The sequence below is a fragment of the Sphaerodactylus townsendi genome, linkage group LG03 (assembly GCF_021028975.2).
Source record: "Sphaerodactylus townsendi isolate TG3544 linkage group LG03, MPM_Stown_v2.3, whole genome shotgun sequence".
Taxonomy (NCBI): domain Eukaryota; kingdom Metazoa; phylum Chordata; class Lepidosauria; order Squamata; family Sphaerodactylidae; genus Sphaerodactylus; species Sphaerodactylus townsendi.
In genome coordinates, this window is record NC_059427.1 from 14,534,807 (window position 1) to 14,553,889 (window position 19,083).

The following is a 19,083-nucleotide window of genomic DNA, read 5'->3' on the forward strand; positions in this document are numbered from 1 at the left end:
CTGTTTGCCAGTTTAGTGTTCTCTTCCCGTCATGGTAGGAAATAACCCTCATCCGCCATGTTTATTAAGGGCAAAGGCTTCCTTTTCTACCCTTATGCGACGGAACTTACGCCAAGCCGCCAATTTTTAAAATGAGCAGAAACCAGTAGTTATTGTTAAAAGGCAATGATTTAAATCACAACAAGCCGACAGAATTCCAGAATTACTGTTTAAAACGATAAAATTAAACCGATGTAAATCCTCTTGATGCGGTTCTGAGAATTTGAGTCAATGTTTTTCCCCCCTCTTTCCAACTCACGTCTTAAAATATCTTAACCAAGATATAAGGCATATTTCCCTTTTAAAAATGTCCTAGTGAACATCTTTAGCCTGCAGCCTTAGTGCAGTAAGCCAACTCTGACCTTATGGGAAGGACTCAAGAGTTTTTGAAAAGCCAAGATAAAACAATCTGTGGCACTGCAACGGCTAACCAAATATTAATATAAAATATTTATTTTCCTCCATTGATTTACAATTTTTCAACGCTGATAAAGATTTTTTTTAAAAAATACAATACTGCAGATTGAAGCAATCAAATTATACTGGTTGTTCTGGGCTGCATGGTCGTGGTCTGGTCAATCTTGTTCCGGAAAGCCCACGACAACCAGTTGAGTCCAGCCGTGAAAGCCTTTGACAATAAATCAAATTTCAATTTAAAAAAACCCAGCTGAATAAAACTACAGATCAATACACTAGTAGCAACAAATAGTAGCAGAATTCAGCATTTTCAGCAACCAGGGCTCTGGCACAAAACTGCTTGGTCCTTAAACACTAACAGAAGACAAACAACTGGAACTGTTAAGTCTAGCCATACAGAGGGAATTAAAAAGAAAACTTTCCCAGTATAGGGTTGTACTGGCAAGAAAAGCAGCTGTAACTGGAGCTATCCATTCCATGTCACCCTTTAAAGACCTCCCCCCCCCCTCCCAAGGTCTGGCAACTCTACTCTCAACGCTCTCTTTCCAGAGGGTATAGAAGTCCTGACTTAATAAAAGTGCATTCCTAGGAAAATCAACTGTATCCAGTGAGACTTATTCCCAAATAAGTGTGTGTTGAATTCCACTGTAAAAACTCATCTTGCAGGAAGCTGGGTTCCCCTCTTTCCCTTTTTCATTCTGGGAGCTAGCCCTGGCTCAAATATTTTTTTATTTCTGTCTGCCAGGATTCTGGTTGTCAAGGAGGAATAATGGATATTATGAGACTTCATTTGCATTCAAAGGATGCATGGTCTCCATAAAGTTCACTTGGGGCAGTTTCTCTCTCTCTCTCTCTCTCTGCCTAACCAAACAACTGTGAGTTTCAGGGGTTAGTTGTGAGAAAGAGAGCTTTGACTCTCAAAAACTTATACCCTGAAATTCTGGATGGTCTCCAAAGTGTTACTTCTCTCAGATCTTACCATAGTGAGAATATCATGCAATACATACCTTTTTGAGCAATTTGCAGGAAGAAAAGGAGATGGGTGATTGGTGCAGACAGACAGTAAAATAAAACAGGAGTCCAGTGGTACCTTAAATACTAATCCAGTCTATCCCAGTACACATTGATGAGTCAGAGTTCTACATATGAAGCTCAGTTTGAATCCATTAAGTGGATTTATAAAAACAGCAAAGGCTGGGGATGTTACAAGGTTACAGCACTGGACTAGGATCTGAGAAAGGCAGGTTTGAATCCCTGTTCTGCCACAGAAGCTGAGTCACATACTCTGAGCTTCACCTACTTCACAGAGTGGTTGGTAGTAAGGACAAAAGAGAAAATAATGTTAACCATTTTGGGTCCCCATTGGGGAGACAGGTAGTGTACAAAGGAAGGAAATAAATACATAAATTCAAAGATTAATCAATTCACTGAGAGTGGGAGTGACACGTTCCCAGTTGTTACTGGATAGGCAAAATGTAAAACCTGGTTCAGGATGAAGTGAGATAAACAGATACTATAGGAAAGTAGAGATAATATCTGGAGGAATTACCATCTGCAAAGAGTATGATATGCTAGACAGTAGACCTGTAGTTTAATAGGAATGCCAGATCCTTATTAAACCCTGGGGTGGAGGCAGATTGTTTGCCATTGTTCATAAATTGTAATTCAGCAATGTAGGCTTGGATTCTCCCTTTGAAGTTCCTCTGGGAGAGAACTGTAATGTGTAGATCAGCATCAGCAACAGGGTGCCCTGGATAATCATCAGCTGAAACACAGCTTAGGCATTTAAACCTTTGTTAATATTCCCTCCTCTTTGAAATGTAAATTGTGGGTACTGCTCAGGAAGCAGACTGGCTTTGTTATTATTGCCACCATGTAATGCTGCATTATTGATTTAGTGCATTTTCACACAGCGATGGGGCTAAATCAGTGAACAACAGCAGACAAGCTGTGCTCACATCCCAGAACCTGCTATCGCAGTGGTTCTCAACCTGTGGGTCGTGACCCCTTTGGGGGTCTAACGGCCCTTTCACAGGGGTCGCCTAAGACTCTTTGCATTAGTGTTCTACATCTGTAAAATGGATTAAATGTTAGGGTTTGGGGTCACCACAACACGAGGAACTGTATTAAAGGGTCACGGCATTAGGAAGGTTGAGAACCACTGTGCTATAGCAACCAAAGGTTTTAGGCTTCCCTGACCATAGACCAACTTCCTTCTTGCCAAAAAGACGTCTGCGTAAAACAAGACCCAATCCGAAGTCAGGATAACTGGATATTTCCTCCCTAACATGTAGTCATGAAAGATTTCCAGGCAGTGCTCACATCAAACATGTAGTCATGAAAGATTTCCAGGCATTGCTCACGTCACGTGGCTATGCTAAACTCCGCAGCTTCATGTTGATGTGTTTGGGGCTGTGTAGGGATGGGTGGAGGAAGGGGAAAGTGAGGATGGGGTATGAGTCTGAAATTGTGTGCATCGAGGAATGCTGCTGTAAATTTCGTTGTGCGTGCACAATGACAAAAAAAATGCTTATGCTTATGCAAACTCTCATAATTTTTTATTCCAGATAAAACCCATTGCTCTGCTTTAAAAAAACACACCTGGTTATTCACCACATCTGCCTTCACGCAGCCCTCACCTCCAATACCTTCATCGGAAAACCCACCAATCCTACTTCTCAACCTCTCTCTTTATTGCCAGAAGAACCGAGAAATACTAAGCATTTCCTTAGATACATCCATGTTTTGCAGCAGGAAGAATCCAGGAGTTCTGGCCCCCGACCCTTCCCCAGCACAATACACCTGCAAAAACCCAAGAGTCGTGACTTTGTCGCCCCAGTTTCTTTCCTAGCCCTGATCAGTTATCAATGCTCCTGCCTTCAAAGAACATCAGGCTGCAGTCCTGAGGAGGACACTTTCCGGAGAGGAAGCCCCCAGTGAAGAAAATCTGGGCGTGCTTCCTGGTCGACCTGTTTAGGATTGCTCCTTAAGAAAGCCCTGTCCCCTGTCCCAGAAGTTCTAACCCCAACCCCCAGGAGGTACTCAAACCCAGATCATCCCCAGGGAGCAACAAGGGAAGTTTCTGAGCCCTTCCCTTGGGAACAGTCCTGCCTTCCCCATTGCAACGCTCTGCCCTCCAAACGCGGGGCTGCCCCACTCCCTCCCTCGCTCGTCTTCCAGGTCTCTCCCTTCCCGGGTTCATTCCCCTGGAGGCTCCACCCGTCTTTGGGGTGGTGCTTCTTCGGATCCAGTCCTGCCGGAAAAAAAACCCAAGAACATTAACCCCGTTCCCCCGCCCCGCTGGCTGCGTCTGGGGTTGGGCCGGCTTCTCGCCCTTATCTTTTTTTGCATTTCCCTTTTGCTCTGCGGGTCCAGAGATCCCGAACTAAGGATCCCCCCCTCCTCTTTGTTTTTTTTTTTTTGCAGTCGCTCTTATTTTATTGGAAGCCGATCCCAACCCCCTCCCCAACGGGATCGACCTCCCACCCTCTCCGGTTTGCACCCCAGATCTGAAGTCGGAAAGAAGGCAAAAGCGGCGAGAAAAGTTGATCCCCAGGCGCGGTGGTTGGTACGTGCTGGCCGAGTCCCGGGGTGGGGGGTGGTGCGCCGCAGTCTCCTGCAAGGATCCGGGTGGATAATTTGGGGAGGGGGAGGGCGTTGAGTCATGCACGGGCTATTTTATTTGCATGGCTATTTTTAAGGGGGGGGGCAATCGGAAGAACAGCTCTCCTGCTTGGACTTAATAATGTCGTTTTGGGCTTGCAGTTGGTCTTGGAAGGAGGGGAGGGGGCGCCTCAATCAGGTCAGATGCATTTATGAGTTCAATTTGAGAGATGAATGTTGAGAGTGGCAGGGAAGGGAGGGGGGGGGGGAGATCGGAGCCCCCGGTCTTGAATATTGTATTATTTGCGATTTTAAAAAGGGCCGATTGGCAGTTCCAGTCGCCTCCACAGGGAGCCCCGGTGAAGCAGCCCTACAAGACCATAAATAGATTGGCCCTCCCTCGACAGACACCCAAACACTTCAGTTACCTTATGGAGAGGAATGGCTGCAGAGGGGCTTGAGGCAGGGCTAAAAATAACATCATTGTCTTGCACGAACGAGCCCTGCTTTGTAGTACTTAGACAATGAAACAATCCAAGGTGACTTAAAGGAAATATTATGCCTACGGAAGGGCGGTTCTCATGCAGTAAGCTGTGAAATATCATGGGCATGGAGGTGGGGGCACACTATAGATGTGGATAATACCACCATAAATGCCAGCTAGTCTGAATTTGCCTGATTCAAATGTTAAAAAATATCAAATATCAAAAGGGGCATGTCTCCTCTTTATTTATTTTTTAAAAAAATGTGTAAAATTTGCAGCGGCCTGCGTGTACGTCATGTGAAAATTAAACTGTCCTCGATGGTATTAATTTTAAAATGGATTTAGAATTGAGATTTGGCAAAGTAGCGGTGGTCTGTTAGCCGAGACAGCTAAATGGATCCTGCGTTTTCAGAGGCAGTCTACCTTTGCGTACAGAATGTTGGTGTGGGGGTGGGGGGAAGATCAGCGCGGGGAACTTTGGGTCCCGTGCCCCCACTTGGAGTCTTTCCAGTGGCCGGCTGCTGTGGGAAACTGGATCCTGGGCGAGATCGATCCTTTGGTCTGATCTGACAGGTCCCCGCTGAGATTCTGAAATTATTTATTGGCTTCTTTTCCATTCAAAATGATTGAAGCTGTTCACAGTACTAGAACCAGGGGGCATACATTGAAAATGCTGGGGGGAAGAATTAGGACTAATAAAAGGAAAGACTTCTTCACGCAACGTGTGATTGGTGTTTGGAATATGCTGCCACAGGAGGTGGTGATGGCCACTAACCTGGATAGCTTTAAAAGGGGCTTGGACAGATTTATGGAGGAGAAGTCGATCTATGGCTACCTATCTTGATCCTCTTGATCTGAGATTGCAAATGCCTTAGCAGACCAGGTGCTCGGGAGCAACAGCCGCAAAAGGCCATTGCTTTCACATCCTGCGTGTGAGCTCCCAAAGGCACCTGGTGGGCGACTGCGAGTAGCAGAGAGCTGGACTAGATGGACTCTGGTCTGATCCAGCTGGCTTGTTCTTATGTTCTTAATATTTAAAAAAAACACAGAACTAAAATAATCAGTGAGCATGGAGTGAAGTAGTACAGTCATAAAACAGCTTGGAAAAACAGCAATAAAACAATAGCTAACTCTTAGGATTTACTCATCTTCCTACAGTTCTTTCCTGCTCCATGCTATCCACACAACAACCCTGCGAAGTAGGTTAGACAGGAGAGTGTGTGACTGGCCCGTGGTTGCCCAGCAAGCTTCGTTTGGGCCTTCCTGCATTAGTCACAGCTCCATGCCAGATCAGCAGAGGTACAGGATTGTAAAAAACACAAGCCAACATAATGCTTGGCTGCCTAAAGCTCAGTAAATTGCTAGGTCAGTGGTTCTCAACCTTCCTAATGCCGTGACCCTTTAATGCAGTTCCTCATGTTGTGGTGACCCCCAACCCTAACATTTATCCATTTTACAGATGGAGAACACTGATGCAGAGAGTCTTAGGCGACCCCTGTGAAAGTGTGGTTCGACCCCCAAAGGGGTCCCGACCCACAGGTTGAGAACCACTGTGCTAGGTGAACTACTGTAGATGATGCTCTATAGGGGAAAGGGAGCAGCAGTGGCATAGTGGTTAAGAGCAGGTGTACTCTAATCTGGAGGAACTGGGTTTGATTCCCCGCTCTGCTGCCTGAGCTGTGGAGGCTTATCTGGGGGATTCAGATTAGCCTGTACCCTCCCACACACGCCAGCTGGGTGACCTTGGGCTAGTCACAGTTCTTCGGAGCTCTCTCAGCCCCACCTACCTCACAGGGTGTTTGTTGTGAGGGGGGAAGGGAAAGACCCCTTTGAGTCTCCTTACAGGAGAGAAAGGGGGGATATAAATCCAACTCTTCTTTTTCTTCTTATAGTTGAGGTGCCACCACAAAGAAGCCCCCCATCTCTGGTTGCCACCCACCTTAACTCTGAAGGGTGAGTGGCCTACATGAAGCAGGGCCCCTGACCTGTTTGACTAGTCAGGCTGTGACTCTTCTTCCTGCCAACACAGATAATTGGGGCTGTGTTTACATGGGGAGAGGGAGATGAAGTCATTTCCTTTCAGCTCTCTCGGTTTCGTGTTTAATTTTTAAAGGAGCCTGGCATTCACAGCTGTTTGCCCTTTACTTTGTAAGGTTTGTTCTGGAATCTGGAGGCCCGGGTTCCACTCTCTGCTCTACCGTGGAAGTTTGCCGGGTGATCCTGAGCCGGTAACTCTCTCTCTCAGCCTTATCTACCTCATAGGGTTGTTGTGAAGATAAAATGGAGGAAAGGAGAGGTAATGATGTCAGCAGCTTTGGATCCCCTTTGGGGAGAAAAGCGGGGTATAGATACCTACATACATGTATCAAAATATATGCGAGATTACTGGTTATTGCATGGTGACGGAAAAGCCCTCCGCACTGATTTAGGCATTCAGTTTATAATATTTAAAACGTTCTAAGGTGGAGGTGATCCCCTACCTCTGTATAAACCTGTTCTTGGGTGTTGCAGAGTTTATTCTGAGAGATTCCCTTGCCAGACACAATTAATGTATTATTAAAGTCTGTTTTTCTGAGACTCTTTCAAATTAGAGTGCTTGTGCTCTCAGGGGTAGAAACACTGTTTTGACGGCTTGGCCTTCCCTCTGCAGAACAAATACGAGGAGGAGATGAAAACAGGCAGGTTTAAACTTGTTTGCAAAAAGAAACAACCTATGTCAGCAGTGCCTTGGGAATATATATGTTTTCAGGAAGCCGTGACTTGATACCCATCTATTTATTTTTAATCAATTACCTATTTCGTGTTTTTAAATGAGTCCATTAGAGGGGAAAATACCTAAGATGGGAAAGTAAGATTCTGGAGGCAAAAAAACCTCTTGCGGAATTTGGAATAATGATCTTGGAAACCAGTCAAGAGGAAGGCTGCTTAGTCAAGATTTAGGCTTTGAATGGACAGGGGAAGAGGAAATGATTGAGAAATTGAGCGGGAAAACTATGAACAGCCAGAGTATTGAATCAAGCGGTGAAGAGTTCCCCAGACTGTACCACTTCAGTCAAGAACTTGGGGGTGGGATGGTTGTTGGCACGCTCTTCACAACAAGGCAACCATGCACCCCCAAAAACAGTACTGTCAAAGAGAAGATATAGGGCTGAGGTCTAGGCAGGAAGGTTCAAGATACACACTGGGAAATATAATGGACGTTTGGATTGTTCATTAGTGTTGAATCTGGATTTTTATTTATTAGATATTTCTATCCCACTTTTCTCTCCAGTGGGGGCCCAAAATGGCTTCCTGACATCCCTTTTCCATTTTACCCTAACAAAAACAACCCAGGGAAGCAGATTAGGCCCAAGGTCACCTAGCAAGCTTCCATGGCACAGCGGAGATTTGAACCCTTGTCCTTGTAATCCTAGTTTGATGTAGGAGCCACTATGCGCTACTGCCATGCTGGATGTTTTGAGAGAAGATGCATGAGGCGCAGGACAAGGGAAAAAGAAGTTCTGTCCCTTTAACAGAATATTCAAAAATGGGCCATTGAAGTTTTTCATGGCATGGAGATCAATCTCTCTCTGTTTCTCACACTCTCCTACACCCCCCCCCCTTTACACCTGCTGCAGATTGAAGCTGGTGTTAAAGGGACAGCTAGAGGGGCCAGTTTAAAAGCTGGCAAACCTACCTGCTGACCGTGAGAATTATTGACAGTTTTTTTAAAAAAATGATCATCTCAAGAAACATTTAGGAAACTCCGTTAGTCTCAAGTCCTTGATTTTTTTTTAAGTTTGTGGTGTGTTGAAATGACACCCCAACCCAGGCGTTAGTGTAAAAGTTTTCCACTGGGCTTTGTGAATGTTGGCTTTAAATCCTGAATCCCAGGGGTTAATCTCAAACTGTCCTTGCGAGTAGTCAGGTCAGTTTTGCATTTCTGACTCCCATTTCTTGCTGAAGGCTGTGGTGGTAGAAACACACGACCAATACAATAACAGCGAGGCAGGAGAGGTAAGCAATTCAGAACCTTAGAACTTACTGTGAAGTTCTTGCCTCTTCTCTTTCCTCTGTGAATTTACGGTGGGATCTGTGGGTGGAAGTTGCTGAGGCTTGAGGAGAGGGGAAAACATGCTTGGCACCAATGGTGGGATCCAAAAATGTTAGTAACAGGTTCCCATGGTGGTGGGATTCAAACTGTGGCGTAGCGCCAATGGGGCTGGGCGGGGCACGATGAGGGCGTGGCCGGGCATTCCGGGGTGGGGCATTCCTGGGCGGGGCTGTGGCAAGGATGCAGCCACTGCACTGGTCCTTGGGCGGGAAACGAATGCACGCAGGCGCAGGCTGCCACGCACGCCGGTGCACCTCCTGCTAGACTGCTTCCAGTTCTGCGCGCTTCTGCTGAGAGGAGGGGCGTAACTAAGGCCAAAATCACGGGGCAAAATCACCCATTAGTAAACCCCCTCTCGGCACACACAAATAATGAGTAACCTACTCTCGGGAACCTGTGAGAACCTGCTGGATCCCACCTCTGCTTGGCACCCATGGAGACATGGTAGACATTTTGTGGGACTGGAAGAGACACACACAGGTGCATGACCTGAAGAGAGGTGACCAGGAGGAAGCTAAAACTGAGATGAACAGAGCTTGACCACCTGGAGCCACTATTATTTACTGAATTTATAAGCCGCCCATTTCTATGAAGACGGGCTCAGAGTGGTTTACATTGAGAGATTTATTTCCTTAACATCACCGAGATAAGTTTTAGACCTAGGGGGGAAAGGGTTGTGTTTACACCTGTTTGATTCTCCTTTGCTCACATGCTGGCAGTCTTGTGCTGTTTATCTTTATGCTTTTTGACTTGTTTCGTCCACTGATAGCTTATATCGGTGATGGCGAACCTTTTCGAGACCGAGTGTCCAAATTGCAACCCAAAACCCACTTACTGATCGCAAAGTTCCAACATGGCAATTTAACCTGAATACTGAGGTTTTGGTTTAGAAAAAACTGTTGGCTCTGAGGCGTGCGTTACTTGGGAGGAAGCTTGGTGGTAGTTGGTGGCTTTGCTTTGAAGCAACCGTACAGCTCTTCCAACGGGTGAATCACGACCCTAGGAGGGTTTACTCAGAAGCAAGCCCCATTGCCAGCAAACGAGCTTACTCTCAGGTAAAGGATCGTGCTTTAATTCTTCGCATGAAAATCAGGGGGTTTAACAGCGCTTAACAGGGTGACCTACACTGCTTCCCCAAAACTATGTCTTAGGTTTAATGCTAATAATCAAGCCCAGCGGCCCAGGCCAGCCTAGATGGGGGTGTGTGTGACTCTGTGAGTGCCCACAGAGAGGGCTCTGAGTGCCACCTCTGGCACCCGTGCCATAGGTTCGCCATCACTGGCTTATATCGTTTATGATCAGATGTCCTTCTTTTCTGAAATCTTGAATTATTTGGTCTATAAAGCCATGGCCAAAGCCTCATCCTTTGGCTCATGCTTATGAAAGTACAAATAGAGGGAGAGCTTTCCAGGGTGTTTCCCGAGACCTCCATGGTGAGTTGAAAACAAGGAGGGGAATCTGTATTTGGATCGGTGTGGCAACGCTTCGTGTGGCAGCCTCACCGGTGAAAAGGAATTTGTGGCATAAAGCTGGAGAGATGAGCTCCACATTCAGGTCTAGCATCTTTGGATTAGGGCCAGTTGAATAAATCCAATGTTCTCTGCGATGAAAACAAGGGACTTGCCAGATGGTTTCGCCACGTGAGGAGCCATGAATTCTGGCCAGCTGGAGAGAAATATGGGATGAGTAACGGTTTCATTGCCACTGACCAGAGCCTTTTCATTGGCCGAACGCTTTTCATTCTTGAATGGTTTTAGCTTTGACCTTATGAGAGATGTGATACTTACCCTAATAGTAATTTGTCCCCACCCAGTGTGGATCGCTAAAGCACTACAGTGGGGCCATGCACAGGCTAGGTATGGAGCTCTACATGAGAAAGAAGAATGACTTGGTAAATTAATCAAAAACAGGTCTGAATATGCCCCAGGGGGCACCGAATGAGAGTCAGTTAAAGGGAAAAGGCAGAAACGGGAATTAGCCTGGCCAGGGCTGTGAGCTTTTAGAGAGGTTGGGTAAGGATTTTGGATCTGATTACTTCCACCTCACGACTCCTCACGGTTCCTCAGTCATTCCTACTTCGTAAGATACAGAATGGTAAGAGCAGTGACTAAGAGCAGGTGCACTCTGATCTGGAGGAACCGGGTTTGATTCCCAGCTCTGCCGCTTGAGTTGTGGAGGCTTATCTGGGGAATTCAGATTAGCCTGTACACTCCCACACACGCCAGCTGGGTGACCTTGGGCTAGTCACAGCTCTACGGAGCTCTCTCAGCCCCACCTACCTCACAGGGTGTTTGTTGTGAGGGGGGAAGGGCAAGGAGATTGTAAGCCCCTTTGAGTCTCCTACAGGAGAGAAAGGGGGAATATAAATCCAAACTCCTCCTCCTCTTCTTCCTCTTCTTCTTCTTCTTCCTCTTCCTCTTCCTCTTCCTCTTCCTCTTCCTCTTCCTCTTCCTCTTCCTCTTCCTCTTCTTCTTCTTCTTCTTCTTCTTCTTCTTCTTCTTCTTCTTCTTCTTCTTCTTCTTCTTCTTCTTCTTCTTCTTCTTCTTCTTCTTCTTCTTCTTCTTCTTCTTCTTCTTCTTCTTCTTCTTCTTCTTCTTCTTCTTCTTCTTCTAATATTTCAGAACTCTTAATAGTTGCCCTCATGTTAGCCTCAGCAGGTAGCTGTCAGACCTACCTATCCCTTTAACAGCTGCGAAGCAAAATTCTTCTCCATCTGTTTCCTGCTGCTTTGAGAAACAGCCTAATCCTCTTCTCACATCATCCCTTCCATAGGTTGCTAAAAATAGATTTGACAGACCACCAAATGTCGGGCCCAATCACTTTTCTTACCGAAAACAAGCATCCGTCCCTTTCAGCTGAATCTTCTTAATCTCCTCCATTCGTTTATTGAAAATGGCTTTGTTTTAATTTCAGGAGGAGACGGACAGATCTTGTCTTCAACGTGACATTGGATTTTCGGAGCCTTTGAATTGAGAAGAAGCCCAAATTCTGCGTCGGGAGAATTGCAGATGTACACAGAGAAAAACGCTCTGTTTGGGGAGGTATACCGACATGCATTTCTTAAGACCGTGGCTGCTAGTTTGTCTTGGATAAGATGGTGACGTGGCAGAACACTGGATTTTGATATGTATAAGTAACCCAACACTTGCCATATGTATTGCCTGGACTGAGAGAATATATTCTCCACAGCCAAGACTCAGAGTAATTCCAAGGCTGGATGATTTATGGAACAGGCACAGTTGTGGTTTACTGGCCAGCTGAGCCAGCAACCTCTGTCTCCAGTGACATGAAGCAAGCCAAGCCAAGCTAACTCTAGCAGGACCAAAGCACGACACACTTGTGAAACGCTATATTATATCCTACTGTACTATATCCTACTTGTGCAGAGCTGACTGTGGAGAACCTAATGAAGTGTTAGGCTGACTCATTGATCTTCGTTTATAAACACCAGCTGTTTCCTTCTCCCTACCTGGACTGGGGTGATCGCCGAAGAGACCCCCATCCTGACTTCCTTCGCCGCACCATGTTCTTCAGTAAAGTCCGGTCATGGCTTCCTGCGCTGCCGTCGCTACGAGGAAAAGCGAAGCAGGCGGAGGGGCCCGGGGCCTTGTCAGAATCCCCGGCACCTCCCAAGGCAAGGTGGTGGACTGGCCACTGGATTTGGGGGGCCATCAGGTGGAGCCGAAGTTCGGCCCCCATAGGAGAGCATTCCCTCTTAGCCGGGATCCCCCAGCACCTGTCCCCCCGCTACACCCAGCCCACGGAGCTTCCGGAACACTTCCAGATCTGCTTCAACTTCGCCCGCCACCTCTTTGACTTGTGCGTGGTCACGTTGCTGTGCGCCTCTTCGCCGGTGTTCCGGCTGGCCTTGGACATCTTGGGCTTCGGAGGTCCCCTGAAGGTCTGGCTCCACGGGGTCGCCTGTTTCTTGGTCACGGCGTATGGGATGTACTTGGCCCTCTGGCTGGTGCAGGAATACCTGGTGCAGTTTGCCTGCCTCTACGGCTTCCTGCAGACCTTGGTCTTGTGTGTCAGTATGCGGGCTGGAGACTACGAGGACCAGGAAGCGGACCCGGGTACGGCCCCCGACGCAGCCAAGGAAGACCAACAATCAGACGTGGAATTGCACAAACAGTAATCACGGTTCTGCGAAGGAAGAACGCATTGATCCTCCTCCTGCGGCTACTGGGGAAGACGCGGGTGGGACGGAAGCCAAAGAGATCAACCAAGGAGGTGTCCACTGGGACAGAAAAGGGGCGTTTTTCTTACATATTTATAGATGGCGAGGCGGACGAAAGGGAGGTTTGTTGGTATGTGTTTGCCAAAAACGAATGCACAATTACAGGGATTGACTCAGGGGATCTGATACAGAGTCTTAACTTGTGAACGGTTAAAAGACCAATCTGTGAAGGGATGTGAGGGAAGGCCCCGTAAGGCAGGCAGAGAAATCAAAAAAACAGTCGGCCTTTGGAAGCAGAACTTAAAAGAGGGAAGAAAGCCGGGCAACTTGAAACTGCTTTTCCTGTTATGGCCCCTCCCCCTTTTCCCCTGAGGAATCTGGGAAATGTAGTCTTGGAGGGAAGGACGGAAAGGCATGCGGAAGAGTTCTTTGCTAGGGATTCTGAGCCTCTTCTTGGCAGCTGATGGCCAGCAGGTTGGCTGGCACTGTTGACGGATGCAAAAAGCGGCACACGCCCTTCCCTTGCGATCTCTCTGTGCCTGCATTTTCATCCTACTCTGGGCCTTTGGCTTGCCTCCATCTGTTGACATTTCAGGTGAGAAGGCCTGGTACGAGCCATATAGAAGGAGTTGTTGGAACCCCACTGTGAAACTACAAAACAATCCTATGTGATCGTGCAAGCCCAGGCAGGTGGCTGTTATTTGGTCACAACCTTTAGGAGTGGAATAATTGAGCCTATAGCCGTAGTGGCGAACCTTTGGCATGCCAGATGTTATGGACTACAATTCCCATCAGTCCCTGCCAGCATGGCCAATTGGCAGGGGTTGATAGGAATTGTAGTCCATAACACTTGGAGTGCCAAAGGTTCGCCACCACTGGCCTATAGGGAGGTTTGGGAGACTTGGAAGAGCTAGTTCAGGGGTAGGGAACCTGCGGCTCTCCAGATGTTCAGGAACTACAATTCCCATCAGCCCCTACCAGCATGGCCAATTGGCCATGCTGGTAGGGGCTGATGGGAATTGTAGTTGGCCATGCTGACAGAGGCTGATGGGAATTGTAGTTCCTGAACATCTGGAGAGCCGCAGGTTCCCTACCCCTGAGCTAGTTATACTAGTTGCAGCGCAGTTTTCTAGGCTAGATCCGTCCAGTTCTAGAACAGAGAGATGGATGGAATAAATCTTCCCTAACCAGGACCAAAGAAGAGATTTAACTCTAGCTGAGCCACGGTAGACTATAAGGGTGGGTTGGGATAGGATTTGGGGGTCCGATCTAGCAACCTGCCGCAGAGATTGTCTTCAATGGAGTGGGGGTGTAACCCATTGTATATGTGTGTGAAATCTTCTGTGCCCTCCCCCCAACTGAAAACAGGATTGAGATGGAGAATTAAGAAATGGGAAAACAAATGGTAACAATGGGTAAAGGGGGGGGGGGTCTTCTAAAAACATGCTTAGATCTGAATGGCGCTGCTGCTTCAGTAGATGGGCGAGATAAACAGACAAAAGATTCCAGTGGGGTTGTGAGCTGGTCGAAGCAGTTGCGAGGAATCACAGAAGAGAATGCAAAAGTCAGCAAAAAGCCCGTGACTAACTGAGCGAACAATTTTTGCCGCTGTTGGTCAGGGTTGGGATGGCTTTTCACAATTTAACTGAAGTGAAAATAGCAGAGGGTGTCCGGGCCACTGATTTCCCGGTCAGAGATGAGCGATTTTTGAGCCTAGAATTTCTCCTGAATCTGAGCCTAGAATTTCCTCTTCCTGTTCACCAGCATTTAGATCCACCTGCAGGTCTGGGAGGGGCTAAACTCCTCCTCCTGTTCTTTTTTACCTTTCTAGCAATACTAAAATAACCCTGCAGGATCACAGCATATGCTTACTGACGTGGGGGAGTAAATTGCTCTAACCATCTGTGGACAGTGCCTCACTCCGCTCTCCATTATGCACCAGCTATAGGGTAGGTAGCCATTTTACCCTATTACTGAACAGGTGGTACAGGTGACCTAGCTTCCCTGCCTGGGGCAGGTCACTTAGGGACAGGCTGGCCATCTGTCTGTGACTGGCTTTACCTTAAGTAGGAACAAATGTTTTTCTTGGCAGCCAGAAAATCCTTCAGGGACCCTTCTAGCCTGATGGCACCCTGAAATCTAGAGCAAAGGCCCCGCCTTGGTTTAAAACATCCCACCGTTCAGTGGTGGTAGTTCTTATGGCACTTCCAGCTAATGGACTACAATTCCCATCAGCCCCTGCCAGCATGACCAATTGGCCATGCTGGCAGGGCCTGTTGGGGATTGTAGTCCATAACATCTGGAGTGCCAAAGGTTCGCCACCATGGCCATAGTTCAACTACATCTACTACTTCAAAATGATATGGCACGGACATGCTAATTCTGCATCTCGGATATACAGCTACCGGTGCGATGTTTAAAATTAATTCATCCTCCGGCGTCTCTTATGATATAAATTTTGTTGTTCCATTAGAATGTCCACTTATTTGTGTCATCCCACCAGTATGTATGTAGCAAAAAAGGGGGGGAGGGAAAGGGGGGGACCAAACAAAATGCAAACTTCATGGCTTTGAGAAATAAATTGTTATTGCAGCCACATACATAGCTCACCTCAACCCCATTCTAGCAGAAAGTCTGCTCTTTGTTTGGGATAAAACGTCACTGGCTCTCCAAAAAGATCTCCGAGTGTGTTCCTTTCCTGCATCGGGTTTTGCCTTCTGAATTTCCTAGCCCTGAATTAAAACACCCAGGTCATATATGCTGGTGCAACATCCAGCACTCATTTCATAGTCCTCTCCTCCCATATAGGTCAGAATCGATTTTTTTCGGCCCCTGGCCTCTGGCAAGAATCAAACCTTAAACCTCTCGGTTCCAATCTACAGTGTCTTACAAATGTCTGACCTGGTCACTTGACCAGTGTTGTGCTTTTCACTCAGTCAAGACAATCGTGTTCTGACTCGGTCCGAAGGGCAAACCCCCTAGAATTGAGTCACAATGGTTTTTGCTGCGACATCCATCCAATTGGATAGGGTTTGGAAGCATCGAAACATTGTCCTTTCTGTCAGGGCTGGCTCTAACGCTGTGGTGGCGAACCTTTGGCACTCCAGATGTTATGGACTACAATTCCCATCAGCCCCTTCCAGCATGGCTAATTGGCCATGCTGGCAGGGGCTGATGGGAATTGTAGTCCATAAAATCTGGAGTGCCAAAGGTTTGCCACCACTGCTCTAACCTCTTTAGCAATCCAGGATCGAAAGAGGCCCTGGAGGGTTTTGCTAGCTGGAGGTCTGACTCCCCAATTCTGCTGCTTTGAAGGGTTGTGAAATAGTGAATCTCATGAACAACCATAGCAGCCTGCAGGGGCACTGTAGCGAGTTGTCTTTGTTATGTTCCGGTGCCAGTCACATCTGCGATGACTTGAGTCTTCCTCCTTGTGATACATAATGGCGGTCCAAAGAAATAACACACTTCTGGAGTCGCATCACAGTTGTTGTCAGATTCGTTCAAGTTCCAGCCAGACTGTTCACGAATTCTCCGATTGATTGAGGAGGACCACGCACCATCGTTTTTGGGCTTGGGCGTAACTTAGGACGGTTATGTTAGTTGTATTTTAGTACAGTCTAGGAACGCATTGGCCGACGTAAAAGAAAACCGCCAGCGTCCATCCTTACAGCACAAAGTCTTACAAGATTGCTGCCTTGACGGCCTTCGGATGCAATCCTGCCCAAAGCCACATTGCCTTCCTCTTGTTCATTCGTCTTAAAAGGCTGCTGACGTTCTTTAAAGAGAACGGTCTAGAAAACGGCCTACAGGGGGTCCTGAAAGCCTTCGTGCTTCAGAAGCAGGTGGAACAAGGATTCTGAGAACTTGAATGCTTTTCCAGAGCAAGCCCCCACCCCCAGTCACACAAAAGCTCCATATCTGTTGGGTTGGATCCAAACTCCATGACTGCTGGGTTGGATCCAACAGTTCAGGTTGGTTGCACACCGAAGGAAGGTGCCTGCCACTAGCAGAAGGGGCCCACGGGCTCCTACTTGTTATATGATTGACATATAAACATTACTGGCAGGGGAGATAGGCCTGCAGCAAAGGAAAACCTTGCTTATTCATTTGTAAATAACAAGGCTGAGGGGAAGAATATGGCAGAGTAGGAACGGGAGCCTTACACTGTCTTTTTTCTTTTTTTTAAAGCCATGGTCTAGCTAAAGTCAATCGTAAATAAGGCACATAAGGTGGAACTGTGTGTGTTACCACAGTGGGTGTGGATTGCCAAATCCACATTTTCTGATGTAACATAAATGGAGATGGGGTGCAGAGGAAGAATTTGAATGAAAAAACTGGTAGGAGAACTGGGCCCTTTCCCCGTTCTCATCTGCAGACGCTGAACCCTGCACGGTATTTTTCCCTCAGCGAAACCTTTTCCTTTTGAGACACCAACTTAGACTGAGTATGGTGAGAAATAACTTGGACAGTATTTGCAAGGGAGAATTTGCTGGTGTGTGTGCGGGGAAGGATTTGGTATTCTTCTCCTCTGGCCTTCTTTTCCCCATTCTGTGTTTGCTTCTTACCCTGTAGTTCTACTTGAAGGAAACTGTGAATCATTTCTGTTGTTTTCAAGAGAGCTTAATTGTAACCAACATCCTCTAAATCGGGACTTCTCCTAGTGATATGAGCCCTTCTGTGCGGGGGAGGGGGAAGTGAAAAAGCACTTGACCTTTGCTGAACTAAAACTATTTCTCTTAAGGAGCCCGAAGGTGCAGGCATTGGCAGCTGAGAGATTGCACTGCATTAGTGGTAACAACATTGGCACTGGCCAATTGGTACCTGTGGCAGAAATTTAGAAACATGGCCAGATGGCAGAAATGCTGGTTGCACTTCCCATGTATCTTATGTATTTGATATATAGTTTGATTTATGTGGTTGGGGTGGTGGTGATGACAGGTTTAGGATTTTAGCAGGCACCATCTGAGGCATTCTGGAATTCCGAGGTGGGGGTGAGAATATGATTTGCCAATGACGAGAGAGTTGGTAAGATCCGCACCTTGAACATGTGCCCTCTGTACATTTCCTGACAGCCAAAATGTCTCTCTTCTTTGTCCTTGCCAAACGGTGAAGAGGTTGCGATGATCAATGGTGCCTTTTCTAGAGAGAACGCTGCTATCTGTGTGTTTGGGTGCATGGTGAGTATTTTTCTTTTTCAGGGCAGGGGAACCAGAATGTCCCTACTTTTCTGTTATTAATTTAGGAAATTTTGGGGTGTGAATACGGTGGGGGCAGGAGAGAAGCACATTAATAAATCTGTGTTAACTATCTATGTCCTGAACACTGTTCAACAGCTACGCAATCGTTCCAGGATCTGTTAATTTTTTCCTCCAACATGTTAATATACGATATAAATATGTATATTTAAATAAAAAGGGAACCCTCAAAGAAGGGCTTATATGCCACTTGACTTGAACTCGGGGTGTCTGTAAGTATGCCTGGTACTGATCCTCATGCTAGATAGAAGCTGGGGCCCGTGGGCAGCTTTCGCTGAAATAACAAACTTTAAGCAGTTTGTGTGTTGGGGTGTGCGTGTGTTGCACTTAAGGAGGTGTTTCTCTGCTCGGTTCATACTGATATTCTGTGGGCTGGATCCATCCAGCCTTCCCACTGAAGTTTGTCCAGCTTCCTTCCTTACGGCAGCCCCCGTCCCCACGGCTTTTCTCCACGCATGTCCCGCGATCCGCACAACGGAGGAAGTGAGCTGTGACTCGTGCTGGAATAAATGTTTGTTAGTCTTTAAAGCTGCTGTTGGGCTTCTGTTTTATTTTGCTACAAGCATTAATATTTCAAGGTAGTGAGGAGGGATGGGCGGCCAGAATTTGTGCAACCAAAATAGTTATAATATCCATGTTAAATGTCAGTTGTTGCCCAGAGCCCTCTGGGGGTGGGCGGTACAAAAGTCGAAGTAATTAATTAATTAATTAATTAATTAATTAATTAATTAATTAACTAATTAATTACATACATACATACATACATACATACATACATACATACATACATACATACCCTGTTTCCCCGAATATAAGACATCCCCAGAAAATAAGACGTAGTAGAGATTTTGCTGAAGTGCGAAATATAAGGCATCCCCCGAAAGTAAGACGTAGCAAAGTTTTTGTTTGGAAGCATGCCCGACGAACAGAACACAGGAAAAATAAGACATCCCCTGAAAATAAGACATAGCGCATCTTTGGGAGCAAAAATTATTATAAGACACTGTCT

General features: G+C 46.7%; 1 protein-coding gene across 1 annotated transcript; it reads left to right on the top strand.

Moving 5' to 3' along the window:
- The first annotated feature begins 3,686 nt into the window (after positions 1 to 3,686).
- On the top strand, positions 3,687 to 15,890 carry LG03H6orf47 (linkage group 03 C6orf47 homolog). The gene is made up of 3 exons (XM_048489553.1): positions 3,687 to 4,024; positions 11,550 to 13,729; positions 13,922 to 15,890. The coding sequence occupies exon 2, from the start codon at positions 12,160 to 12,162 to the stop codon at positions 12,772 to 12,774; it is 615 nt and encodes a 204-aa protein (XP_048345510.1). The 5' UTR covers positions 3,687 to 4,024; positions 11,550 to 12,159; the 3' UTR covers positions 12,775 to 13,729; positions 13,922 to 15,890.
- The last annotated feature ends 3,193 nt before the right edge of the window (positions 15,891 to 19,083 follow it).

Bases quoted from the DNA above. Each gene is read 5' to 3' on its own strand.
- LG03H6orf47 (XM_048489553.1), top strand. From the start codon at position 12,160: ATGTTCTTCAGTAAAGTCCGGTCATGGCTTCCTGCGCTGCCGTCGCTA.